Source organism: Pelecanus crispus, chromosome 4 (assembly GCF_030463565.1).
Source record: "Pelecanus crispus isolate bPelCri1 chromosome 4, bPelCri1.pri, whole genome shotgun sequence".
NCBI lineage: Eukaryota > Metazoa > Chordata > Aves > Pelecaniformes > Pelecanidae > Pelecanus > Pelecanus crispus.
This window is the reverse complement of record NC_134646.1, coordinates 1210249-1238128: the sequence shown is the minus strand read 5'-3', so window position 1 is coordinate 1238128 and position 27880 is coordinate 1210249. Positions and strand designations below refer to the sequence as shown.

Sequence of the window (27880 nt, the reverse complement as noted above, 5' to 3'; positions counted from 1 at the left end):
TCTCGGCGCTAGCTGTTCTCGCGGTTCCTCTTCTGGATGGCAAGGACCTGAGGTACAGGGAGGACGGAGGAAGGAACGCAAGCAAAGCAGGGGCTGGTCCCCAGACCCTGCACTCCAGAGTAACATCCTGAATGCTGACTGTCCTCCTGGAAGTAACGCGAGACCTACGTTGCTAAGGGGAAAGAAAGGTCACGTTTTTCACAATACGTCATTCTTCATTTTGCTCGCCTCTGTTTTGCTGTATTTCGTTGATCTGCTCTGGCAGATACCAGGTCTCTCTTGAAAACTGTATCTTTGCATGCACAATTATGCCCACAGGTAATAGGAAACCAGGGTTTCAAAAGAAAACCTGATCCCATTGCTAGATAATAGCAGTTTCCTAAATAAATGTGTGGTTGCCCCAGGGGTTGAGGTTGTTGCCAGATGCACCTTTTTTTGATTGGTGAGAGCAGCAGATGACGCTTCATGGCATATAAGTGCGAGAGAAAACACGGGAGCACAGATAAGCAGAGCGAGCGAGCCATCTGGAAAGAAGAGTTGAGAAGGTGTTACAGCAGCTGCTTGCCATGGCATTTGGAATGCTAATCTATATTTTGCTGAAAGGTAGGTTTGGAGGAGGCTTTTCAATGTCGTAATGTACAAGGCTTTGTTGAACAATAGTTCGCTCTTTCTGAAATCAGCGGTAGGGGTGGGAAGCATGGAAAGACGTTGCGAAGCAGAATTACTTTAGCAATTTTAAACCTGGATGAAATTTTAACTGATAGGGTATAATTTAGACTCTTTGAAAAGAAGCTACTTAGACTGGTAAATAGGTGTAACATTGTAGTATATTACAGGTATCTGTGTTGTAAATTGCCTAAGATAATAGACTGGAGAACAGAATGGATGTGTCTTTTGGAAATTTGCAAACAGTTCTTTGTTTCCCCACAATCATAATTATGCTGTGGCAAAATGAAGTTTGAGGCAAGAATGTTTTAAATGAATTGTTATTATATTGCTGCATGGTATCAGAATTGTATTAAGTGGGTACATGTTTTCTGGATGAAATGAACCTTGAATAGATATACTGAGTTTTTCTGTTACAGTAAGCATCTATTTGCATTACACAGCAATGGGGGCACTGAGTGAAGAGTCAGCTATTACTGTTTCATCCCTCAGCACAGACTTATGGAATAATTGGACAAAAAACAACACCGAAGGTATTTATTTCTTTTTTGTTCTGTTTGTCTCTTTTTTTTTTTTTTTTAAGTGACAGATTAATTAAAAAAAAAAACACCCCAAAACCCCAAACCAACAAAAAAACCTGACAAACCAAACCCGACACAATAAAAGCCAACAAAATCTATTTAAAATCTATTATGAAGATAGCTGCTATAATGCTCCTGTCACTTAGACACTGTTCAATTTCGTGTATGTTATGTTTGTGAGATGAGCCGCTTTCTTCATGGAGTCTTAAAAAAACTCTCTGAAGTAATAGCTGCCACTCAGCTGGGGTTGGCTCAGCATTTATCCAAAGCCAGTTATAATTTGAGGAAGATGTTTTGAAGCTAACTGGGATAGATGGTCTGTGTTTCTGATCCCATTTCTGTTAGTTTTAACTCGTGCTTGGTTTTAGGTGTCTGCAATGTGAATCTTTATTCATACAAGTGAGAATGCAGCGAGCGTAACTTCAAGTGATGCTTCTCATTACTGTTACTCAGTAGTTTTTCTCTGTTGCAGTTTTGCTTTTGGCTATCGCAGCTTCCACAGCCCTCTTCAGAGTGCTAGTGCTCTCTTTTCTTTCTTCTTCTTTTCTGACTGAAATGTGAACTCAAGCTATTTACCTGCCAACATCTGAGACCAGAGCGCTGTGTTTATCCTGCAAGCTGCATTCTTGATGTTACTTCAGGTGCTAGTGATGTCATTACTTTTGGAGAACTGTGCGATCTGGAGCTGAGGTTTTGGCAGGTCAGTAAAGGAGGGAAGGATTTTAACTGTGATACTTATTAATGTCTTTGTACTTTAAAAAGAACATAAACATGCATACAAATCATCTTCTGTTAATTGTAAGACATCACAGGATGTCTTACAAGCTTTTTTTAGTAGATCCATGAGCTTTTGATTTTCTCTTAACAAGTCAAACTTTTTTTCTGTGTAATTTGTCTTAGTGGTACAGTGTTAGAGATACATATATGTTGACCCATACATATACTAGATATGTGGGTTACATATATATATATATATATGTGAAATATATGTATGGGAAGTCAAGGTGATGATGATTTTTGGCTGCAGTAGTTGGATTTATCAGTGCAGCACTGTGGTCTGGTTTAGTGGATTTGTTTGTGACACGATACTTCCAGAGTTGCATACAGCAAGCAGGAGTATAATGAAGTAAAAATGTTGTGACTTAGGTACCCTGTTTTGTATTATTTCTGAAAGCAGGAGTTACGGGTCATGTTTTAACAAATAAGAGGCTTATTGACAGGGACACAGCCATGTCCAATAATGGCTGTTACGCTAGCTGTGGCTGTGCGAGTTACCTGCGTACCAGCGCTTTTAGTTGAGAGAGAGTGCGTTCCCCTCAAAGGTGGAAGCAAATTCACAAACGTACAAGCACATGTGGGTAGTTAAAAGTATATTTCAGTGCACCTTTTACAAAGCCACTGAAAAGTTAGAAAACAGCATTTTCAGAAAGAAGATTGAAAAGAAATGCTTAAAAAGTCACCAAGGAAATGGGCTGTACCTCTCTGAAGTTTTCTTGTAGCTCCTATTGCTGTGCAAGTTAAGTTTAATGTGAGGTTTATAACCAAGGTTCAGTAATACTGGATCCTAAGAAAATGAATTCCTGGTTAAGTATCAGTGGAGGAACTGGCAGTTTCTTGTGGCATTGCAAGTTCTCTGGGGACTGAGGTGCAGTTTGTGGAAAACGATTAATTTCTGCTCAATCTATTTGCCTCCTATTTACAAGATCATGTCCTACTTCCTTACTTTATGTTAGGTAGGCTTTACTTGTCACTGCTGCGGGGGCTAGGGAATGTTAGGCTCGGTGATCAGCCAAGGCGGGGAAAAGGTAATGAAGAGGATGCCTGGCTGGGAGCGGACACGGCAGGGATAAGGAACTTCTGACACGGTTTGGGCTGAAGGGGAGCCTCCGTAGCAAAACGGGCAGCCGGGAGTAGGGAAGGGCTTGGTTTTACTGGGGAAAAAATGAGATCCCTGCGTTGCTGTGAGCTGCTGCTTCTGTGCAGCCTGTAAGGGAGGCCCTGAACCTGGGGCTGACCCCTTCCCTGCCTCCCCTTTCTGACTCTCCTGTTCCTCCCTGACGCACCATACTTGAAGGCTGAGCTGTCGTGGTCTTTGTGGCTGACTCTTTTTGTTGCCGGTCTGTCAGTTTTGGCATGCCCAGGCTTCCAAGTACCTGTAGTTTTGATTTCATGTCAGATCTTGCCAAGTGTATCTGTTTGAATGACTCAGTTGTAGGCAGCTGTCAAGTGCTTACACAGCATGCTTTTCTTGCCTCACGTGACATGAAAGGGCACATGGATGTGTTTATTCAACAGCTTATTTATTATCTAGGTGGATAATATGATATGAATTAGCATAATGCTCTGGGATGGGTTAGAAAATCGTTCTTTTTGTTTTCAAGACTCATCACTCTTGCAGAGGTAATTTGTACTTTTGCTGTGTCAAAAGGATAAGCACTTAGGATTTCTGTGTGTACATTTGAGATCTGATCTTGCAACCCACGATGGCCAAAGCTCTTGCTCCTGAGGACGAGGGAGGGATGTATTGTTCGTTTGTCGCCTGCGCTGTAAGATGTTTGTCTCAAATGCTTTCTAGGCAGGCTTCTGCTCTAGGCTGACCTTTGTTTCTACTGACAGTACTAACTTTGACGGCACTCAGGGGAAGAGGTTTGGCGTACCTGGGCGAAGCGAGGTTTCTTCCAGCCGTTGGTAGATGGAAGGCTGCCACCTCTCGGCAGCGGTGCGGTAGATGAGGAGGGATGTTCTGGCTGGGGAATACATCTGGTGGAATTTTCAGTAAAGGTGGCTGGGGATTTCACACCTCTGGTGTATAGGTTTGTACCCTCCACGTTTATTTCTTCCTTTTTCCTCCCCTGTATGGCAGAGTTGCAAGTGAAATATTAAACCTGTGCAGTAGACATATTCTCAGGGCCCGGTAGAAGAGTAGTACTTTGGGCGGCAGGAAGCACACATTAAAGGGTCTTGTTGGGTGGGTATATTTAGCGGTTTCATGGTGTGCTGCTCAGCTCCCTTTGTGCTGAAACAGTAGTTCAAAACAGTTGGTGCTTAAGCGTTTGAGGAGAGGCATGGGGGAAGCGTGAATGTGCCGTTGCCTGTTGTCGGAAACTCTTCCCTGCAGAGCTTCGCTGTCGGGTCTGCAGGTACATTAGGCCTGAATGAAAATGGGCCTTTGCGGGTCTCCTGCGTCTCCTCGGCACGCTGAGCCCTGCAGCTATGTTTGCTACATACTTTGTGTTCCACGGTGCTTTCCGCAGCAGTGAGCATCATACAGTCCTCCTGTGCAGAAAATTCTATCATCCATCTCTTGTCATAAAATCTGCCTTTCCTCTCTGAAATCTGTCCTTTGTTAAGTTGTTCTTCTCTTCCTTAAATCTGTCCCTCCAAGGCCTGGTCCTGTGCTGGCTGTGCTCTGAGCCAACAAGCCTGTCCCCGGAGCTTGTCGGCAGCGTTCCCAGAGCCAGCCAGAAAAGAGCCAGAGCTTGATACTAGAGCTTGCGTGTAGCCAGTGCCAACTTCTTCCCTTGCAGAGCGTGTGGTTCAAGGCTATGGGTGTGTCTGCCCTGTATATACAGGGCTTTCTATAGCAGAGAGGGCATTCTGGTTTCAGTATAGGGGGACAAGCTAGCTGTGCTGGCACAGAGCTCGCTGCCGGGTGATGCTGCGCGCAGATCTGGTCTGGGAGCCGCTTCAGGTACTCCCCCCCTGCATCGCAACGCGCGATAGAGATGGGGCCTCGGTCTCGGCATATCTGCCGGTGTGTATGTATTGTCACTTGATTGCTAGGCCTAAACTGTGGATTTGGTTTATAGTTTATAGCATTGTGTTTCTACCTTTAGGTCTGCTGTCTCCACAGTGTGAAGAGGAACTTGTGTTTTTTCCTTACAAGAATGGAAAGGATGCCCTTTTGTCAGCCCAACAAAGTTCCTTTTAAAGCAAGACATGTTTTTCCATCTCTGTAGCTTTTCCCGAGAAAGTGTAGTAAACCAGCGTGGTTTTTTTTTTTTTTTTTCCCAAGCAGACTCGAATGGTCACTTGTTCTGTCTAAGTCTCTTGATAAGCTGGAAGTCTGATTACTCTGTCAGGTTTTAGAGGGCACTATTTTCAAAGTAGTGTTGTTTGATCTGAATAACAGTGATAGCATCATGCCTCTCAGGTGTCCAGACCACATGATTCACAACTGAAGTTGTGAATTGCTCGAACATGCGGGCATAGAGTGGAGCAGCTGTTTACTGTCGCTTGTCATCTCTGTGATGAAGCTGCGTAAAGGATGAAGAAAAAAATGCTTAGTTGAGCACACAGGGGGGATTCCTGCCATGAAATGACTCAAACTGGAATTTGATTGGGGATTTAGGGGGTTGGTGGTGTTACTCCTGAAAAATGTGTTGCGGGATCTTGAGTTGCCCGCGGGACGGTTAGAGGCTTACGTTTGTGACAGTGGTTCCATCAGTGTAATATCTCCAGACCTTGATTCAGCACTTAGTCAGAAAGGAAGGTTTCTGCTTGCTGTACCATTGTTTAGTCACTCTGAGCAGGCCTTGTCGCCTCCCTGCATGATGTTATTTTTCTTGTGGTCATAAATGAAAGCTGCTGTTGACATACACTCGGTTAGGAAATCACCTTCAGCCATCACTAAAACAGTCCCCTGAAATAGTAAGACGTTGCTTGGACACTCCACCCCATCAGCGATTCCTGTAACTGGATGGAGAGACCAGTTCCAACAGATACTTGCTTTGATGGTGAAGCTTTTGAGCTTTCTTTTCACTTGCTGCGCCCCTGCTCCCGTGTTACAGGTTGATGCCGGCCTGTGCGCTCCTTGTACGCAGCAAGGTGCCTTGCTCCTGGGCTCAAGCATTCTTCTGTTGGGATGTAACATTGATGTAAGATCCCCAAGAACAGTTTTGACTTTTCTTTTATTCCTATTTGAGCCACCGTGGCTGGGAATAAGGTAGTCATTTTGGGTGCTTTCAGAGCAGAACCATGCTTGCTGACCTGGATGCACGTAATTCAGTTCAAGTTCAGAAACTTAATAGTTGTGGACCGTGCTTTTACACAGGAAGACCATCCTGGCAGTCTTGGGTGCTTACAAGCATAACTGGACTCTCAACATTAGACTGTGGAGAATGGATGGAGGGAGTAATTCTGCCATTCATCACTCATACATAGCTGTAGAGCTGGCAGGCAGGAGTGTTAGAAATGCAATAGTTTGTCTTGTGATGGGGAAAAGAAAACAAGAATTAACTGGTAATTTGAATTCACGCTGGGAAGCATACCGAGAATAATTCAATGCTCTCATGGCGTCCTAAACCCCTGATATTCCTGGGATGGTTTTTCTGATGGATTCCAGGATGGATAGTGCGGGTGAATCTTCCATAATCATTTTTATACACACTTCTCAAGAGCAACTAATTCGTTTAGTTTGTTCTTTCTCAAAAGCCATGCTGGATTCTCTTAGAAGCTAGTGCTGCTTAGTGGTGTTTGAATCTGCTTGCGAGGCATAGCACAGTAGATCTATGTATTAAGTGTCTTCTGCAGGCAATGTCTGTTCAACTTGAGTTGCGAAAATATATTCAAATGACTTTTTTTTCCCTAAATATAAGATGACTTTTTTGCCTTTTACAGTAGACTACACAGAGCAGCCAAAGCTCTTGAAGCTTATGCAGACCTGTCTTGAAGAACACCACAGCTATTGTATCAACGGGCTCTGTGCTTTCCACAGCGAATTGAGGAAACCCATATGCAAGTAAAGAATACTGCTTATAAGTATCCTTCTTAGAAAATAACAGCAGCAGCATTGTTTCTTTGTCTGCTACATGTTACTAATGTAATGTGACTAACTTTCAGCAGAGCGCCGCTTTCAAGTGCCAGTTATTTGCAGGCTTGAAGTTCCGCACAGGCTGAAGTGCTGTGGTGGCTCAGGACTGTTAACGAGGTAGTAGTGCTGTGCTAGTGTAATACTAAGGAGAGGAGAGGGAAAACTCACAGCTTTGTAAGTCACTGCCGTGATGGCATCTCAAGTCACAACTGGTGCTACAGTAAGCAGTAGAGGAATAAGTAGATCTTCACGGCGGGCGCAACGAAGCGGGCAGGGTCTTCCAAGATGTCAGCCGTAATTCCCTTATTCCACAACTGCTTACGCACCAGTCAGGACTATGGTGTCCTTAACATTTTTGAGGGCCCATACTGGGCCGCTTTGGCCTTTGGAGACATTATAGCAACTAAGGATCAGCAGAGCACAGTGTTCTTTGTCCACGCCCTCCGCAATGAGGGTATGTTTAGACGGCGTTTGCTGCTGTGACTGCAGTACTTAAACTAGCTTTAAACTAGATAGACTGGGGCAACTGGTAGTCTTGGTGGAGTGAAGAGGTTCTGACTGTGCACCAGATGCAGCCCATCCTCGTTTAGACTTGTTCTAAATTGTTTAAAACTGATGAAAACTAACATATGTTTCTGAAATAGAAAGCATGAGGAGTTCTGAATAATTTTTGCACTGTGTATATTTATTTTGTAGGTGCCATGCAGGTTATAATGGAGAGAGGTGTGAACATTTAACACTAAATTCATACGCCCATAATTCTTACGAACGCTACATCGCTGTGGGAATTGGTGTAGGCATACTGACAAGTGGGATACTTGCTATCATCTACTGCTACGTAAGAAAGAGGTACGGGATATGCATAACCTTCTGATTACATTCATCTGAATTAGAGTGTGCAGAGTTTTGAGGGCACTGGAAGTGTGTTCTTGCCCGCTATTGATCTGCAGCATCATCTTAAACAAGCTGACACTCTGTACCTCTGCTTTCCAATCTGCCAGTTGGGTCAAACGGTGCGATTGTCTGAAACATGGGTTTTGTTGGGGCTGCCTGACTGAGTTAGGCGATTAGATTTTGGTTATGTTTAGACTGCTTTGGTTTTAGATTTATCTGATTAAAATCACACGATGTTGTCCATTTTAGATGCAGGAAATTGAAATCACCCTACAAAGTGTGCATGGGTGAGACGGCGTTGTGAAGGTCCGGCATTGGGACGCGTACCAATTCGCCTATAAACGAGAGGAAGTTCTGCTGGGAAGGCCACCCCGCGCCATCTGGCAGGTACCCCAGCCTCGCTGATGAGATGAAATAAAGGGAATGACAGAGCAAGTACATAAAAGGAACTCCTGCAGAGCTGACAGGCTCCACTCACTTTTGAAGAAAGACTTCCTCTTTTTAGTAAAGGTTGCTAGATGAGCGGGTCCGAACAGCTAAGGATGCTTGCAGCCCTCTCAATGCTCTCCTGTGGTTGGTATTTGCTGAGGGGAGGACTGGTTGGTTTTAGCTGTTTTCAGTCATTTCAAGCCCTAGTACAGTGTTCTGCTCTGGTCTTTTCTGTTGTCTTTTTTTTTTCCCCCCCCTTTTTCTTCTTTTTTTCTCCTCTGGAGGAAAAGCACAACCTGTCTCACAGTGGAGTTGTATTCTGAACATCATGTGCTGACAAGAAGCCTTTTGGGTTTTGATTTCAGTGTCTGCTGCCTATGTGTGTGGATAAACAGCCCTCCTCCGACACAGCAGTTACCTTCAGTGTGCTACACAAAGTGTAGGCTTCTCTTGCCATAAAGGACAAAATCGTAAAGTGCTTTGGACTGAGGAAAATGGATGGTTCTCAAAACCTTACTTAAACTTAGGAATAGAGAGTAAGCAATTGCTGGAAAATTAGGTCATGGCACCTGTGGGCATGGCAAGTTCTTGCTGTTTTCATTAGCAAAGGAATTGGACGTCTTTCTCAAAATGGATTATTGAGTGTGCTCGTGACTAAGAACTCTTCCCTAACACCATACAGCAGCTCATCAGATTGACGGAACTTCAGGTAGAGCATTACCTTCTGCCCTGTGATTTCAGCACAAGACTTCAGTTGCTAGAGAAGCTGGAATTTGGTTCTGACACTTGAGTATAGCTTTGCCCAGGAAACAGACTCTCTATTCCGTTCTCACATTATGTGCGCAACGTGACCACTCAAATAAGAAAGAAATGACTGTAGGGACTTTGTTCCACCCTGGACAAACAGATTACGTATCAGATGCTTGATTTGCTTCGTCTTGTCTAAGAATAATCGCAAAGGTAACAAGATTTTGTGAATGGCAAAGGTAAAAAGATTGGGTTCAAGAAAAAGGGAAGAAAATTGGTTCTGAAGACAGTGGCACTAACTGAGACTTCTCACGGACGGTTGGAGTGTTTGCCAGTGCTGATGAGATTGGACATGGCTCTAAGATTTCTATTTCAGCTGTTGCACGTTGTAGACGTATCTGCTATGCTTAGTCATCCACGAGAAAGGCAGTTAGGTACTTTGCGATTTTATGGCATGATATAGGCTCTTAAATTTAGGTGCCCTGCTGGAAAGCTCAATTTCTTTGTTATGAGAGTTAATTTTCACAACAGGATGCATGTCTTTTGTTGAAAAAACCCTGTGTATTTGTGAGACTACAATGATAATGTTGAAATGTGTATGGAAGACTGGGTTTTGAAAGGGTACATGTACATTTGGCACTTGAGTGGTCCGGAGCTCAGTGGGCTTCTCGCATGGGGATCCTGGTCAGTAGCTGAGTTGTCTTGGCTCTCAATTTGATACCAATAAATAAAACAACACATCACAAACTGTTTGGTTGGAGTCCCTGTGCAACAGAGTGGAGCAAGCGACATGTGCATACGCAGAAAGGGTTGTTCGTGAGGAGCTGGGTGGAGACAGACGCCGGTCCTTTCCTCTACGTTTTGACACCAGTGTCTTGTAAGAGGCACTGAGCTGATTTTCCAACTCTCAGCCTTTTTGTTTTCTTCATCTCAAGCTAAATCTTCAGATCTCCATATTGTTTGCTCCTTTCCATTCTTCTGACCTTTTCATAGTATCCACCAAGAGACAACATCTGCTCTTAATGATTTTCAAGTCATTTTTTAGCAGTTGCCCTACTGTTTTGTGTCACATGTATGTAGCGAGAGTGCGATTAGATGTCAGTTACAATCTGTGCATCTGCACACAGGCACACAAAAAAGACCCTTCACCCCTCGCGCACACTGCACAGGCTGAATGGAAATACCTATTAAAAACATGTATCTGTCATCAGGAAAACACAGGTGAGAGATCCTTCTCATGGATCTCAGAGAAAATTTTAGAGCTAGGTAGGCCAAAAGATGAAAGTCTCAAGGCTTTTGTCATGGGAGTGAATCTGCTCCTCCGCAGTGAGTTGTCTCTCCCTGCATGCACGTTGTGAGTAGTGAATTCACTTCTAGAGGACCAACCCTTCTGCATCACAGAGGCTGTGTCTAGGAGCAGACACGCACAGTTACACAGCTTGCTCACACAGGGTGTGCGTGCAGTTGTTAAAGGAGTTCTAAGGGCAGGAGTTGGAACAACTGCACCTTTGCTTGTCCGAAGAAGGCTGTCCAGGAGAGATGGATTTTGTTTCGTTTTAACCATCTGCATGTCCTCTTACTGACTTTTTTGACACCCTTTACATACCAGTGGGCAAGCAGGTGCCTTGCAGGATATGCACGTGCTTCTTCAAAAGTATTTACTCATTGCAGTGAGACACTCTGTACCTATAGAAACACACACTGAATTCCTATTTTTAATGACTGCTTAAACATAACTGGAAGGGAAGGTTTATTTCAAGGGCACAATGTAGCAGGAGACTAAATAGTGAAATTTTTTTTTCTAGTTTGCTTTCTGGTGCAAGGCAGCTTTGGAAGGGCTGTCAGTGAAAGTTCGCTGAGATTTTTTTCTGCTAGGGGAAGAAAAGCTGGAGAGTGAAACACCAGATGAGTCTGTGCTGTGTGAAATGAGACTCGGTGTAAGGGCAGAGTGAGAATAAAATGGAAAGATGAAGATGGGAAGAAGGAAGGAAAAGGAGGCCTTTGCTTGATTTCAGTTTTCTTTTTCCAAGTGGTATTGAGGCTTCCGGAAACGGGTTCCTCGCCACCTGGGTGCTGTACGCCCTTTGTGCTGAAACACAACCTCGGAGCAGGCTACCAGCTTCTTGGACACCCAAGGCTGGGGGCACCAACACAGATGACGGCTTTCTCCATCAGTCTGCAGTGTTTACAGGCTGTAGCCCGTGTGGGAGAAGAGTGTTGTCATTGCAGTTTTAAGGAATTTCATCAGGCCCAAGCTGTGTTTGAGGCATCACTGCATGAATGAATCACTCTGCTGTTTGATGCAGTGACCCAGCTGAGGAAGGCTGCGTTGCCTCAGATTGCTTCGTGGAGTCAGCTGTGCTGAGCCCTGCCTTGATAAGTGACAGATGCTACTGGGCTAGTGTGGTGTGTTGCTGCTTACGGTGCTGAATTTCCTGCAGAACTGGCCTGTCAGAGGATCAGGATCATCTTTCCTGGCTCATTTATCAGGCTCAGACTCCTTCTGTAATGGCATAATTAACAGCGTCGTAAGCTTCTGCTTCCTATTAGCTGCACGTGCCAAAAACTGTCATTTCAAGAGGAGACCCTATGTTTGTGTGGCTTTTAGGCAGTCCTGCATCAGCTTTGTTGGGGCACCTGCTCAGCAGGGCCACGAGGGAGACGCTAAAGACTGGGACCTGCCTTTCCAAAGGACAGAGCGCTTGCCCTGTGTCTGATCCTGGCTGGTGGAACCGCACTGGCTTTTGCTGCAGTGCATCTCTCGAGCCTAGTTGCCCTTAAGCCACCCAGCCCTCTACCTGCTTCACTGGCATCCACAGTCACTGTGCAGGTGTACTTTGTTGCTAATGCTTGGCTGCGACCTGAATCCCTCCCCTGAATTCAACACCCATTTTTGCTTGAAGTGTGTGGGTGGCCTGCAGTTTACCTGATCCCAGCAAGGTCTGTTTAAAATGGCGAGATGCAAGCCTCTGGAAAGGATGACTGGCCTTTCCAAATACTGCTTCTAATCGTGGAAGGAACTGTGAGGAAGTATATTGATGGCTAACGCTCAGAGTCCACGGCGACCCTGTCTTACCTGCCTGATAGGGTGCACTGTTGATTAAGAGCGGTGCCTGTGATCGCATATAGCTGATTCAGCAGTCTGAGCTGGGAGGGCACAGGAGCAGCCAGGCCGCTGGCCCACCTAGTCCGATAGCCAGCCCGCGCCTGCAGACAGTGCCAGAAGCTCCTGAAGAAGGTCTTAGAGGTCTGGTGGCAGGCAGGTAGGTAGGAGACAGTATTCCCTCCCAGAAGGTTTTTTCTTATTCTCAGTAACCAAGAGTATGTTTTGCATGATAACACAGCAGGGTTTCTGGTCCTTCGCACTTGCTATGGCAACACAGCTTCTTCTACTGCGTATGGAAAGTGAAAAGCTGATTCGTGCTTGTGTGGCTAGCACAAGGCTAACTAGCATATAGTCTAAGTACTGGGTTGTGTTCTAAGAACTAGGTGTGAAACTAGTTACTTGCTAGTGACTCTGGACTTTATGCAAAAAAAAAAAACCCAAACCAAACCCAAACAAACAAAAAAACCCCCAAAACCAAAAAACCAAACAAGACAAAAAAAATCAACCCCCAAAAAATCATATGGCTCTCAGCAAAGTTTTATAGCTTTGTCATTCTGTACACCCATTATATGTTTTATTTAATTTCTGGTCCGTGAAACACACTGTACTTGGAAGAGCATCCCACAAAGGGAAGGCTATCTTGGCAAAAGAATTGATTTAATAGCTAAGTTAATAGCTCCCATGACCCCTGAAGCTTGCAGTCCTTAATGGATTTGTCTTTAGAGCATCCCTGTGAAGCAAGGCAGTGCTTTGGGGTTGATGTACTGTGGAGAACTGAGACAGGGAGGAGTTAAGTCACATGAAGGAGAGGCATGAAACTTTTCAAACCTCATAGCGCTGTAGCTGATAGATGGTTCTTTTGCTCCTTTAAGTTCTTTAAGAAATGGTTCTCTAGTAGATGGGTAACACTAGCAGTATTGGGAGAGGGGAAGGAGGGGTCAGTTTTGGTAAAATGAAAGTTTGAGGGCAAACAGGAAGAGTTTCTTTTTGAATATTCATTTCAACTCTGTCCCTTGTATGACACGAGTACAATTATTTTGTTTGTGTGTTAACTTGTGGAGTTACTCAGAGAAGTATCATGACAAAATCTAAGTGTTTGAAATAAGACAATTTGCATGATGCAGATAAATAATCTGAAGGCTGTGTTCAGTCAACTTGAGCCCATCATAGGCAGGGTCTTCGGTAGCCCTGCTCCTTTCAGTAGCTCCTGGCGTGGAAGCAAACAGCTTCATCGCAGCGGGGTAGCTGCATCCAGCCTTTAGAAAAAGAAGCATGAAAAACAAGCAGTGGGGAGAATATGCACCGGTTATTGCTTGCATTTCAAGGCGTGACTTTGGTGAGCAACTTGAACTGCCGGCTGAGGGACTGAACATGCTGTCTGCACAGCTCAGCGCCCTGTGGTCTGTCTGCGTTGCAGAGCTCTGCTGGCATCTGCAGTGATGCTTGGCTGATCGTACGCGTCGTGTCGTTAGCCTTGCTTTGAAGAGGGAAGTGCCTGTAGAGGTCCCTATTGTACTGTGAATCTAGGAAATCATTTGGGACTCCTTCCTTACTACCAGGTTAATAAACAAACAAAAAAAAGTGCAGGTACTCATTAGAAGCTCAGTGTAAGTAGTCATTAATTATCATGAGAGCAATAAAATCTGGTACTATGACTAGAGTTTGGGCTGCTCCTATTCTCATTGAGTTGAGTGGGAGCAAGAGCAGGCTCTGTAAGAAGCAGCTCTTAGCAAGCTGAGGGAGGTGTCGCAGCGCAGCCGACACCACCGATTTGTGCAGAAGAGGAGAATGTTTTTGTGCTATTGTTGGGAGCACTGTTATGCCAGGCCCCTTTGGCTAGTTGCAGAGCAGAGGGGAAGAGCACGCTCTCACGTGGCTGCTGGGGTTAGAAGCTGGGGTGCAGACTGGTTTTGGTCGAGAGCGGGGTTTGCCTCGGTATGTAAGCCTTTGCCTGTGTGGGCAGGCAGATCCCTAAATGAGAGGTTGGATAACTGCAGGGAGAAGAGGTGAATGCCTCTGTTCTAGGAGGCCATATGAAATGATCCTAGAGGAAATAGAGGCACAGCAAAGGGCAAGTTGCTTTATTAACTTGTTTGAAGCCAGACATTGGCATAGACCCCAGGCCTTTGGCCTGCTCATCCAGGATCTAGGTGACTGCTTTTCTCCTGTTTGCAGAGCAAAAATTTGCATTTATATTTAAGGAAAACAGCAGAGGCCTAAGGCCTGGAAAGAGGGCCAAGTTGCCGTTTGCTGGATTGGTGGACGTCTTGTTAGTGGAAGGACAGAAATTGGTTGTACCAAAATCAAAATCTTTATTTTTTTTGAAGCCCCAGCAAAATGGACAAAAATGTTCACATAGAAAAGGAAGGCAAAATGTAAGCGTTAAGTGACACACAAAAATAAGCATAGCACTCAGAAGACTTCTGTCATGGAGATTTCCAGGTAGCTGATTTTTAAAGATGAGTGAGGGTCCACAACCTGCTAATGAGTCCACATAGAAATAACAGTTCACGTCACAACATAGAGGCTGTCGTATAGCCAATCCAAACCGATTGTTAGGTTGTTCGAGTCAAATTAAAATTGTAATTTTAATATTTTTTTAATATAAACATAAAAATAGTCTGTGAGACAAAATTGCACAGACAAATTAGGGTAAAAACTGTTTTAAATGCTCATTCTCTGGAGCAGTTCAAGATTAGCTGAACTTGGGAGTTGAGGCATGTTTTGCATAGCCATTTTGGGGGAGTTTCCCATCTGATGGTTTGGGGTTTTTTTTTCCCTATTGTGGAAATAAGGCCACCTGTGAAATTGAGCTGCAGTTCTGGGCTCAGTTTTCCAACTCATAAAAAGGTCAGAGGTATTGAAACGCTTTGATTCCGCGTCTAACATGGAGTGGCTTAAACACTAATTTTTAATGAAAACTTCATGTTGAATTTATCTGGTGAATGTTGGCAAACAAGTTTCCTTGTATATATTCCCTAGTGATGTTTCTTTTTAACAGTATTTTGTCCTTTAGTAAGCAAAAATACAGTTTGCTGTACTTCAAATAACTGATATTCAAATGTCAAACTGTGTTTCCTGGTCGTGACTGACTAAAAATGCAGCATGGAGGAATTGCTGTTGGCTGATTAGAGACAGGCTGATGGAGAGCCAGCCTGAGGTGGTCACGGGGGGAAAGCCGCTTAGGCAGGGGACGTCCCTGAGCCCAGAGTTGAGTGCCCGTACCTGCTGCCTCAGACCTGAATTGCTCCTGGAAGCCCAGTCTTTGCAGTAGCTGTTGGGGTTTGCAAATTGATCTGCCATCGCCTGCAGCTTCCCGAGGCACGGAGCCGTGTTGTGATCCAGGGTCAGGAGTGTTAGAGCTTTGTTACTGTCACTCCATGCAATATGTTATGCTCTTTGGTTTTTTGTGGATTTTTGTTTGGATTTTTTTGCTGGGGGGCATGGGATGGGGAATGGCAGAACCCAAGACTGGTGTGCAAAGATGCCTCTTCATAGCTCCATCTGACAAACAGCACAACGGGGGTTGAGACGTGAGAGGGACAGGGCCGTGCTTTGCAAGAGCATCTGACTAACTCGGGCAAAGCTAATTTGTTTGACATAATTTCTACACGTAAGACTAAGTCTGTTTGTGTCCTATTGTTATGGCAAATCCGATGATGAACTGTGTTTTATTGACTTCGGCCGTTTGACAGAGCCCAGCAGCAGATTTGAATATGAGCACTGTTCCAGGAAGCTGTCTTAATAGATGGTAATACAGAATGTAAAGGTTGCAGGGCAACAGATGGGCCTCGCAGGTAGCTGTGACGGCTTTACGTAACAGGGAGGACCTGGGCACTTTGGCGCATCCCTGCTTTGCGAGCCAGGCAGCCCAGCAGCCACCCATTGGGTGGGTGAAGCAGGCTGAGATGAGTCAGTGGCAGGCAGGGACAGCCATGGGGGACCTTGAGTTACAGGCTGTGCAGGAACATAGAGTATTTGGCTAATAGTTTTGTGCCTTTCCCTTCTTTTCAAGGCTATGGCATCACGTGTTCATGTGTGTTTATTGGAGGGGTGCTGTTCAGGAAGAGAAACTCAAGGAGAGCCCCTGAGTGGCCTTATCTGTGTTTGTGAATTTTGGAAACTCTTAGCATCTGAAGTGCTTGTTGGGTACAAGTCTTTGTAGCTCTGGTACGGCACTTGGTGGACTTGGGCAGTTCAATCTGCCTTCTGTTTCTAGCAGTGCAAGCACTGAGGCTTGGCAAGCTGGGATTTGTCATCGTTGTAGACGTGGGCAGGGGAGGGAGAGGAGCTGCTGGCCAGGGTGGGAAGGCAGGTGCTGCAGCTGGACTTCTGAACAGGACCTCGTGTCTGCGCTGTCCAGATGAACAGGGCTTAGGTGCGTGTTGGTCCCAATCTTGGCTGCTTTCAACAAATGCAGCCTTCCTGCTGTTAGCAGTGTTTGTGTTGATCTGTGAGCGCTGAGGATTTCCCTTGCAATAGATAATGCATGTCTAGAAGAGTAACCGGCCTGTCTTTATACTATTATTTTTCTTAGCCAGCAAGGGAAATAATTGAACGCGCAATTCCTGTTTGATTAGGCTAAGGGGCCTAATCTTTCTGTTCAATTTGAGATCAGACCCGGGTCCATGCATAGGAGCAAATCCCTTGGTATCTGATGGCTGTAACAGCGGTGGCTGTGAAAACCTTCAAGTAGGAGTTTCTGCTAATTTGACTTGCTGCCTTATTCTCAGGGTGGCAGTGAGGTGCAGAACTGTGAAATTCAAGATAAGCGTGAACAAGAAGACGAAGGCAGGTTGAGCCTGGCGAAAGGCACTGTGCTTAATGGGCCTGTAAAATCAGTTACTTCCAACGTGATCCTGTAAAATGAGTCAAAAGAAACAGGATGGAGTATTTCAAAGCAAAGCAATGTTCAAGACCTAGAACTATGTTTGGGGACAGCTGACTAGTTCCACTGATGGCAGAGTAAGATCTGTGGAAAGTCACTGGAAATGCGTATCTCGCTGCGGTGGCCTCTGGTTCAGCTGGGTTCTGGCTTCCTGCTTATGCTTTTACAGCTGAACAACTCGTCGTAGCCCCTATGTGAGTGTGAGCGTGCACAGCTGGGCTTATGTGGCCTAAAAGAACAGCTCTTACCTTCCCTACTGGATGCGTGGATCCCTGGTAAGTGAACGCAGGTGCCAGCACTAGAGCTGGCTTTGGTAGTTGTGTTTCAAATCCCTTTTCAGTAGCTCACGGGCTGGTGGTGTGAGGGATGTGACTGAACAAAGGCACATGTGATTTTGCTCCAGTCGCCGAGCGGGCAGGAAGCTAGCCCTGTTAGAGCGGTGCTTGTAGCTCCCGGTGCCCTCTCATAATTGGGTATCTCTTGCACGAGCTCCCGCGTATGTCCAACAGCTAGAGGTTAAAGCATGGTGTTTTCTCATTTTCCAGCTAAAAGTAATTTTATGGCTGTAGCTGCCCCTGGATGACTTCTGGGGTGTCTGCTGCCGCTCCCAGAGCGGTGCCCTTTCAGGCTGTCCGGGTTTACTGGAGTGAACCGGCACGCTGAAATGCAGGCAGGACTCCCAAGGAGCTGAAAGACGGGAAATTCTCTTGCCCTTTCCCCTTGCCTCATTAATACTTCTCTTGACTCTTTTGGTGGCACGTTCATGACTTCTCATGTGCAAATACGCTTGAAAGTTGTCCTCCCTCAGGCACTTCTCAGCCATGTCCTGAATTCCTTCTTCCATCACTAACTACTTTTTCCATCAAGATTATAACAGCAAAAAAAATGTTCTCTATGGCCTAGGTGCTCCCCTGTGCATGAAAAATGTGTGCAGGAGCCAAGAAACACCAGGAGTTTCTTCCTGATTGTTCCCAAGAAGAATGGGGAGTGACGCAGGCCAAGGGCATGACCTCACATCAACACACACACACTCTGAGGCCTGCGCTGAAATGGCCGTGACCTCAGCGAAACAGTAAGGCATTTGGGGGTAGTTGGACCGAGTTGTGTGGCCCCTCACGGTCTTCCCTGAACCTTTCCTTCTGGTCCAACGTAGTTCCTTTCATGTCCGTCCTTCCTGGCCCACCCAAAGCAGGTGTCCCCTCTTGCCACCAAGAGCAAGTGCCTCGATGCGGAGGGGAAACACCGAGGCTTACTGTGTGGAGACTATTCCCTTGATCAGGGCACAGGGGAGAGCTGCAAAGCAGCGTTTTATCCCTGGTTCTGAGCTCTGCCAAGGGCTGAGCTGCACCCCACTGAGAAGAAACTGCGAGAGGTCTCATGGGGTTGGGACGGAAGATGGAGCCTGCTGTCCTTGCTTTCCTCTCCTGCTACTCGGGGCACGTTTGTGCTGGTTTGACCTCCTCGGTCCATTTAGGCAGAGGGAAGATAGCCCCCTGTGGGGTACCGCTATAAACTTGTCCAGTGCCCTCTTGTAATTCGGGTGCCATACTCAAACTGCAGCCTGGAAGGTCTTTAAAGGGGTGTTTAAGATTATTCCAAGTAGCGTTAGTTTGCTTTTTAAACCATCAGGTATTTGTGAAACGTAGCAATTTAATGCCTCCACTGAAGGCTTTTCAAGAGAATTAATCATAAAGTAGCAATCTGTGATTTTCCCAATTAGCTCTGGCCTAACTCCAAGCCCTGCTGCAGGCTACAGTAAAACATCTGTTGACTTCAGTGGATGCAGGCTCAGGCTACTTGCACCATCTGAGTCCTTGGGTATTTAGGCGTTTATGTCTTTTGAGTGCCATGGGATTCTTAAAAGTTCCCATTTGTTTGTGGTGTTTTCTTTAGTAAGTACCACCATGATTTGCAAGAAGAGCAAGGCAAGAGATACAAGCCAATGTGCTGTTCAGTAACAGCGATTCGTAAACGTAAGCATGTTTTGAATATTACTAGAAGGTTAAAAAAAGCCTGGGTGAAGGACAAAACTTGAGGGCTCTTGACTATATATGGGTACAGTTTGGATAGAGCCTGTTGAAATCCTGGGCTTTTTTCCATCTACTCGATTAGGCTTTGGAGCGGACTGCAGATGGCTTGTGGTTCCTGTGACACAGGATAATCTGGGGGCATCTGTCACGTTTGGGCCCCTGCCTCTCCTGTTAGTGCAGATGAAATTGCAGCAGAATTAGCATTGTCCATGTTGAGCAGTGACACGTGAAGCAACACCTGACAGCTGTGGGAATTAGACTTTGTGTATTTTCATAGGATTTTTATATCGGCCGTCCATCATGCCTGCCGCTGGACTTCTGGAGACTGTGCATTATCCGTAATTGAAGTGAATTAAAGTGAGAGCACTTCTCTCCCTCAATACAAATAGTTTTATCTATTTGTATTGAAAGGAAACGTGGTGCAGATATGAGCCAAATTCCCTTGGTCTTCAAAGCATTTGAATACATTTGTTTAAGGATGTGCATTGCCTTTGTTATTTGCTCATTCTTCCTTCAGCGCTTTAGCTGTGTGCTGCAACACGCAGAATTTGTTATACCGAATGATATTTTCTGTGATCAATGTATAGTTGACATAGAAATAACAGTCAAATGTTGGCACAGGTGCCCTGTGTGTGTTTGATAGAAAATCTCTGACTTAAATGTGCATACCATACCTCGTGCTGATGCAGAGTTGAGGCTCTGACTTCGATTTCAGGCGTTATGGTAATGTTGAAGAGTAAGTTTGTCTTTTTATTTCTCATAAAAATGATCTTTGTTAACCTAGACCTCGGGTTCATGCAGATCAGTACATGTGCAGAAAGCCCTGCAGAAAACATCCCATTATCCTTGAAAGAACTCAGTTAGGAAAAAACCCCACCAAACCCCAAACCCAGCGATGCGGGGGAGAGTTGGATCCCACGTGCCCACTGCCGTGTCCCTCCCGAGCCCTAGATGAGTGTTTGGAGCGGGGAGCTCTGCCGTGGCGCAGTGGAAGGTCTGTATGCAAAAAGATGCAGATCGGGGCCCGCGCAACCTTCATACTCTGCAAAATCTTTAGTCCGGTCCTTCCCACACATTCAGTTCCCCCCAGGTTTATGGTCCTATGCAGAATGCAAAAATGATGATTAGTAGAAATAATACAAAATTACAATTCCATGTGATTTAATGCAAGTCACTGCCAAAGAAATCCAAGCAAGGGTTTCCTCATATCATGAGGAATTAGATGGTACAAAAGAAGCTTGCATCTGCTTTGGGAGGCCTGTTATTTCAGAAGCTTGAGCCCAAACGTGGGTCAGTCTCGAACTGTAGACCTTCTAAATCTCCTGTCTCTTTGGTAAAGCAACAAGCTACCTGGGCACAAGACATGAGCTAGAAGTTTATTTGGCCTGAGCTAAGGGTGAGGAAGCAGCATAGGGGAAAAAAACCACGGGTTGATTCGCTGAGACCACCATGCACAGGTTTTGACGTGTCCCAGCTGGCAGAGTAAATAAGCCCAAGGGACAGAGTGGTCATCACATTTGAATATAGTGACCTGACAGTTTTGCCACTCCTAAATCTCTCTCTTTGATCAGCTTTAAATTTTCATTCTCCCGCAGCGTGGATCGGGGCTGTAGCATCAGGAAAAGGAGTCTGGGAGGCAGTCAGTGCTACTCCAGCTCATCGTCCACGGAGAAAGCGATCTGTGAGAAGGGCAGGTGTCTGGATTATGGGAGATGCAGGAACAAGTCTCTGCCTCTGCACGTGCATTCGGTAACTTGCAGACACTGCGTGTGCCTCTGTGCTACCATCAGAGTAGTGTCAAAATCTCTACAGGGATGCCACGGGGATGAAAGTATTACAGACTGTGAAGGTAGTTCGTAGGCACTGGGGAATGGTAAACCAGTATTTAGTCCTTAAGTAACACTTTGCATCTGTAGATTGAAAACTGGTCTCGCCCTCAGCATGCGCTGTGGGGGAAGCAGGCAGCATTTCAGCAGCCAGCTGAAATTATACGGAGACTCCCCCGGCCCATTGCACTGGCAGAGAAAGTTGAGGATTCTCTGCCTCTTTTGCTTTTGCTGCTCGCCTCCTTCAGCCCTGCCATCCATAAACAACTGGGGGGAGTTTCGGGTGTTACTAATTTTAATAAAGTGGTGTTAGGAATGTTTTGTCTCTCTGGAGCTTTCATAACATATACTAATAGAGGCTTTTGGCAAGAGCAGTAAAGCAAATTGCTCCCACCCTCTCTTAGCATGCGGTAAGCAGTGTCTATCCCAGCAGCCACGTGACTGAAAGTCTGAATGCAGCGCGGCACCTGGTAAGCTGGGAATGCCCTTGTGAGACACCCGGGCCTCTGCGTCCAGCGCAGAAGCGCCAGCTTCTGCCCTCCCACACTTACTTTGCCCGTGATCTCTGCCAACTCGCGCAGTTCTCCGGAGCCGCTTACTTTGGAGCTGATGGGGAATGTTCTGTCGTGGGGTTGCACATCCTTGCACCATGGTTGCCTCTAAGCCTTAATTTCTTTTGCTTTTGAGGGCTTGCATCAGACTTTCAGGCACTATTGAACAGAGACATTTATGTTTATCTGCCTACCTGGTAAGGGAAAGGTAAGCAATTTTTATGCTTTAAATGCCTCTCATATCTCCCCAAGGGCATTTGGTTATCTCATTCCTTAGCTGTAGATACTCTTGTAGTGGGTGTAAGTTACAGTTTCCTCCTGCTTTATCTGTAAAGCAATCTGAAGCCCAGCTGAGTTCATAGTGCAATACACAGTGATTTACCTTAGAACAAGTAGCGTCAGGACTTCACACCACTGCCTTTTCCTCGTTGTTTTAAAGTAAAGAAAAAGTAGATGGTCATTTCGTTTACAGCGAATGCCTCGTCCAGATGCAGTGGTCTGTGTTCAGGTGGTGCTAATGATGGGTTAGAGGTGTGAAAAACGGGCGCAACGTTTCCCACTTGTGGTGGCAGCAGGAATGACACCAGAGCAGTCTGTGCCCCCGCACCGGTACAGCCAAGGCAGCTCTCGCAGCCAGAGCAGAGGCTGCTCTCGGTGGCTCCCAGGATGTCAGGAGCGGTCTCTCCTGCCCTCCCCTTCCTTTCACCCAAGTGACTGGCAGAGGAGGAGAGGAGAAGAAAATGGGGTCCTGTCTAAGATGTGTTGGTGACACTGGCCCCACTGAGGTCTCATTTCAGTCTGATTCCCAGAATAACACGTTCTAGTTTTTTCCTGCTCGTCACACAGCATATGACTCATGTTCTTTTTACCAAAGTCTGGGGAAGTGTGTGTGCAGGGGGGAGGAGATGCAGAATGGGAAGGTCATGAAACATTGGAAAGCTTATCTCAGTCTCCCTGGGGTTTTGTGCAGGGTGAAGGAGACTTGAAAGTCCAGTGCCTTTTCCTGGTATATACTGAGGAGCGTTGGTAAGAAAAATCTTTGTGAGACCACCAGGTACCTACCAGTGTGTATTTTGCACCAGGCAGCCTTGGCTTTATGCGCTGCCGCTCTACCCAGTTGCTGTTCAGGCTTGTGATCAGACAAAGCAGCAAATGAGGGTGATGCCTGTAGCGCATTGGAACTGGGAGATGGGAGAGGATGGAAATGTGCCGGTGACAGAGAAGACGTGGCTGGGAGATGAGCTACGCAGCATCCAGCTGGGAGCAAGGGGAACAGAGAGGCTGGATTTTAGCGCAGGCCCAGCTAGTAGGCAACGAGGATTGCTACATGCCACACGTGCCATTAGTGGAATGGGACTGCTTTGCGAAAGAAGAGCCCGCAGGGCTGGGCAATACAATACAGCCAGAATTCAGGGACAGAGACGTAGCTAAGGGGCTGTCATGGGCCTTCTAAAGAGCCCAGGATAGTAAGCTGTGCTCTCTTTACCTTCAGAACTAGCCTCAGCGAGGACAGTAAGCCGGACTGGCTTGGACAGTCAGCTTTTACTGCAGGGCACGGCTTGACTGAGTATCTCTGTGTGAGAGATAGCATCTTGGATGGGAGGCCGTGTATGTTTTCTGGTCAAGGGTATGACAGAGGTAGGGATGTGGGAGCTGGGGGAAACCAGCTTGACTCAGAGAAGCATTAGAGTCCATGGGGGCAGTGTTAGGATCTGTGTGATGTGCAGACCCCAGGGGTTTGGTAAGAAATAGCTCTTAACTTCAAAGGGCACCAGGTAGCTGAGACAAGATCTCTTTTAGATGCAGCATGCTTGGTGACAGCAACAATATACATTCTTATGAGGACTCCCTCACCTGCCCAAATAGTATTTAAGGTTGGGTCAACTATTATTTCTTGCATGCTTTACTGGCATCTGACGTTATGCTCGCACAGTTGTGGCCTGGAGTTACAGGTCTTTAAGGCAGTCGTTTTGGAGCTAGGGACCTACTGTCACGCTACTTGGCATCAGAGCGCTCCCAGTAGCGGGTTATTCACATGTGCTTTGGGAGTGACACAACTTGGTGCTTCTACTTCTCCTATACCAAGGGTTCTTACTGTTGTTCTTCTGTTCACTTCCAAGCTGTAGCTACCCTCTGCGTGAAGGCAACTCCTCCATCCCCCAGAGCTAGCTACCTAGTTAAATATGTGCCAACCCGGGTAGGCGTGTATTGCTCTTAATACAGTATTTAGCTTAGAAGGAATGTTCCGCCTCTCTCTAACTCTGCGGAGAGGGCGTGTCCTGAGGTGGACTGCTAAAACATGAGAGGTTAGTGTTACGACTTCTTTTTGAAAGGTATTTTTAGATTTACTGCAGAAAATTTGCAGGATTATGGGCAGGTATCTAATTATGGACCATCAAAACACCCTATTTTGCAACACCGAAGGAATTCCCAAGAAAATTTTAGATTTGTTTGTGTGTACATGTGTTTGTCGCCGTCTCCATTCAGCTGGAGTGGAAGTTTATATGAAGGGGGGGAAAAAACCCTACCTCTAGGTAAGACGTAGCAACAAGAATTCAGAGCAGTGCAATTCCCTTGCTTTCTCTCCCTGATTGCGAACGACACAGCCTAAGCCTATGAAAAATTATGACAACAATAATGTATTATTTCTTTGATTTGTAGTTCCCAAGCAACTGTTCTAAGGATGTACCAACTCCACAAACAATTTGTAGAAGCCATGAAGTAGAAGCGTTGGTACGTACAATTAGAGTCAATTGTTGTGGTCAGTAACAGTTGTGCAACCTTACCAGTGAGGTTTTAGTAGAGAAAGACTTACTGCAGATGGGCATATATCAAACTGGTCTGTAGTGAGCTTGCAAGTACAGCTGAGTGATTTCCAACAGGATGCTTACAAATTGTGAGTATCCTGTTTATGAAAACAGTGTAAACAAGCGAAGGCCATTGCCCAAAGGCTCCAGCGTTATTTATATCTACGTAAAAGACAATTCCAACATTTGCAATGCAGTCAGCAACTCTGATGTGTGACACAGCAATTAAAGTTGCCCCAATGTAATCATATGCATCCAGCAGTGCGCAGCGCGTTGCATAAGAATGCTCTAGGAGAGAGGGGAAAGAGACTTGCGTAGAGACTTCTTTTTTAGGGTTTAGTTAACCTATGTACCCTTTAAAGTGGTTGATTTGGAAAGATGGGTAATTAGCTTTGTGTACAGAAGCCCTTCCTGGAAATCTCTCTCCTGGTTCACAGGGGGATGTTACAGGAACACAACAGGGGGAAGGGTTGAGAAGCCAGGATGGAGACAAAAGACGGGGGCCGTGTTCTGCACGGGCTCTCACGTCTGGCATGTTTCGCCTCAGATGGGCTATCTGCTATGCTAACTTAATGGTCTTCGTTTTGGTTGATGTCAGGCTGCTCGTGTGCCTGCTTTGGGCAGGCTAGATGAATGTGGATGTGGAGCTGTGTTAGGTATGAAGGGGGGACCTCTGCTGTAGGCATGCTGCAAGTCAGTGGGCAAAAGTGTCTCATCCTGAGCATCTAATGTGCAGCCTCTCTTCAGAGTCTTAGGAAAAAAAGTAGTTTTCAGGGATCCCTATTTTCTCTGAAAGTCCTGTAGAGGGACTGTTGTTATTGAGTTGTTTAACTAGATTCAGAGACCTAACTTGTCTTTGGCAGCTTCGGCTAATTGACCCTTATCCATAGCCCTTTTTTTGGTGTACGAGGGACAGAGACCCTGGCTGCAGGAGCATTGCTGAAGAACTGCCAGCCCTAGCTTACTGCTGTTCTTAATTTAATAGCTGACACCAATCTAATTAAACCCAGCCCTGGCCTTAGTACTCTCCCACTTGATTTGCACACATGCGCTCCGAGTGTCGTGAAGCAAATCTCCTGCATCTCTTAAATAACATCAAGCTGCAGGAACGAGGACGAGGGGGTGGATGCGTAGATACCGCGCAGAGGTGTTATCCATGGAAGCGTCATAGTCAGCCGACCGGCTGCTGGCACCTCTCCCCCAGGACATCCAGTTGCAGATTCCTCTCCTTGTCCCATCTCCCATGCGCACAGCAAGCGACCAGCACCCTCCCTACCCAGGGGTGGAGAGGAAGGGACGAGTTCCTGCGGGGACCTGGCCTGGGGGGTGGGCCTAGGCCTTTGCCTCCCCTCGGCCCTTGGGCAAACCCGCAACACCTTGCTAAGGGAGCAGAGAAACGTGCAGGCTCTGAACACGTTTTGGTTTGCTTTTTAGTCGGGGAGGAATCTAGGCTGCTCTCCCAAGATGGGTTGGGGAACAACCAGCTCTGACCAGAAAACTGGGGTCTGTCTCCTTTCCCGATAGCTTACAGCAGCCAGACCTGCATATTGGGGAAGGAAAAAAAATCAGTGTTGCAGGCAGATGGTCTCCCCCTGTGCTGGAGCTACCTCTGCCCTTCTCAGCCTCCCAGAGGGGCACCGCCTTTGCCTGGGGCTCCCTGTTGGTACCCAGGCCGTGGCTGAGCTGGCTGATGTGTGTCTTCAGTCTGTGACCTAGGAACGGTGTCTAGGGAGGCTTGGATACCTGAGGTGATGTTCAGACCGTGGATGGGAGGAGAAGGTGACTAGACCAGAAGATGATTTCACATAGTCTTGGTCATTCCCAGACCAAACCCCAGAGGTTTCCGCATACCATGTGACTCACGGTCGGCTCTTGGGAGTTGGTGGTATTAAATTCACTGGAGATCAGAGAATATGCAGTTTTATAGCAGGTTGGGCCCAGACAGGGAAAACACAGAATGGAACATCTTGTTGAGCGTTGCAACCCCAAAGTATTCCTGATCAGCTTCTTTCCCTTACAGCTGCATCTCAGCAGGCAGAGAGCATGATACGAGCAGCCTGGCTCCAAGCTGATGCGAGCCGGAGGGAGTGCCGTGGCTTAATTTTGCTCAAGTTGTAGGGGAGCTTCGCTGCAGACCACGGTGTCCTAGTTTGAAATATGACTGTAGTGGTGAATTGAGCACCCGTGTTTATAGGTTCCCTGGGGCAGGCTGTCTCATCACCTCTGCATGACAACAGCCAGCACAATAAAGGCCTGATCCTGACAACCCTTTTTTTGGTCACTTCAGTAATAGTAATGATTAACAGTAATTATCAGAACAGTAATGGGAGTGTCCCATAATGCTAGTGGATGGGGGAATTCCACTAAGTGCATCTGCTCCCGTGTCTAGCGCTAGTTACCAGGCCAAACAAATACACCATGGACCCGTGGCTCTTTCCTAGATTTGGGTTCTGGAACGTGTGCTGGCTAAGCTGGTTTCAGGTGAATTGCTGTTTACTCCATCATCCCTAATGACGCATTCTTCGTGTCGAGGGTGCCCCAGCTCCCCGTGCGCATGGCTGGCGTGCAGGTGACAGTTAGCACTGAGTCGCAGCCAAAACGTGGAGTCTGCGGATGACTGAAGTCCCGGTCGCGGTGCAGGGCCTGGAGCACAGGGCGAGTCACAGCTCGGTGCTGCTTCTTCCGACTCAGCAGGCCAAGCGCAAGGGCTCTGAGGCTGGGAAGCAGCCCGCAAGTCAGCCTTTCCTCTGCTCTTGCTCTGCTTTTATCCCCTCACCCCCTGCAGCAGTGAAAGGGGCGAAATATGCTTGCCAAAGGGATTGAAGCCACTGTGGCTGAGGCCTGCGTAACAGCTCAGCTGAGTGCCGAGGCTCCCAAATGGAGCAGGGGAGAGGCAGAGGGCTCTGCTGACCACGTGCATGCATCGCGTACTGTTTAGGCTTTAGCGCAGGCCTTAGAGGCTGGCCCCGCTCCAGCCCAAGGCAGGCCTTTCCTTCCATCTGACAGCGGCACTCCTATAGTGTGACTTTCTCTTGTGTTCCCCATGCTAGCGCCAGCCGTCCAGATGGAAGATACAGGAGAGGGTTGGAAAGTAGTGGTGGAGAGCCTATAGCCGGGACTGACTGCTGTGGTGAAAGCCGGACAGGAGCCGGTGAGTGCCTGCTGAGTCACACTGATCCCCGCAGTCGTGGTTCTTGCTGTCGTTTCACTGTCCCGAGGAGGATGTTGCTGTCAGGGCAGAGATATGGAGCGGATGTGCCACATGGTCAGCCGCCAGGAACACGCTTTCACATAATGCTTTTGGTTATATTGGCCACTGGTCAGGGGTCTAAACACTGCACCCATGTGTACACACGGTGAACCGTCAGAGAGGGCAATCTTCATATCTGCATGTGTTCTGTCTCTCAGCGGTTAACTGTCATCTTCCTGGAGAACGAAAAATACTGAAGAGATGACTTGATGAACTCGAAAAAGGTGCCAATGGACAGAACAGCACACAGGACTGATGGGGTAAGGGGCTGGTGTTCTTCTTCCAGCTAGTCT

The 27880-nt window shown here is 46.6% G+C and overlaps 2 protein-coding genes across 2 annotated transcripts in view; both read left to right on the top strand.

Moving 5' to 3' along the window:
- Positions 1 to 27880, top strand: part of LOC104031754 (methylenetetrahydrofolate dehydrogenase (NADP+ dependent) 2 like) — an 83396-nt gene that overhangs the window by 38446 nt on the left and 17070 nt on the right. The gene's annotated exons all lie outside the window — the stretch shown is intronic.
- Positions 567 to 8257, top strand: EPGN (epithelial mitogen). Its single transcript, XM_009483845.1, has 5 exons — positions 567 to 603; positions 1110 to 1199; positions 6867 to 6987; positions 7756 to 7908; positions 8203 to 8257. Exons 1-5 carry the CDS (start codon positions 567 to 569, stop codon positions 8255 to 8257), a joined length of 456 nt encoding a protein of 151 aa, XP_009482120.1.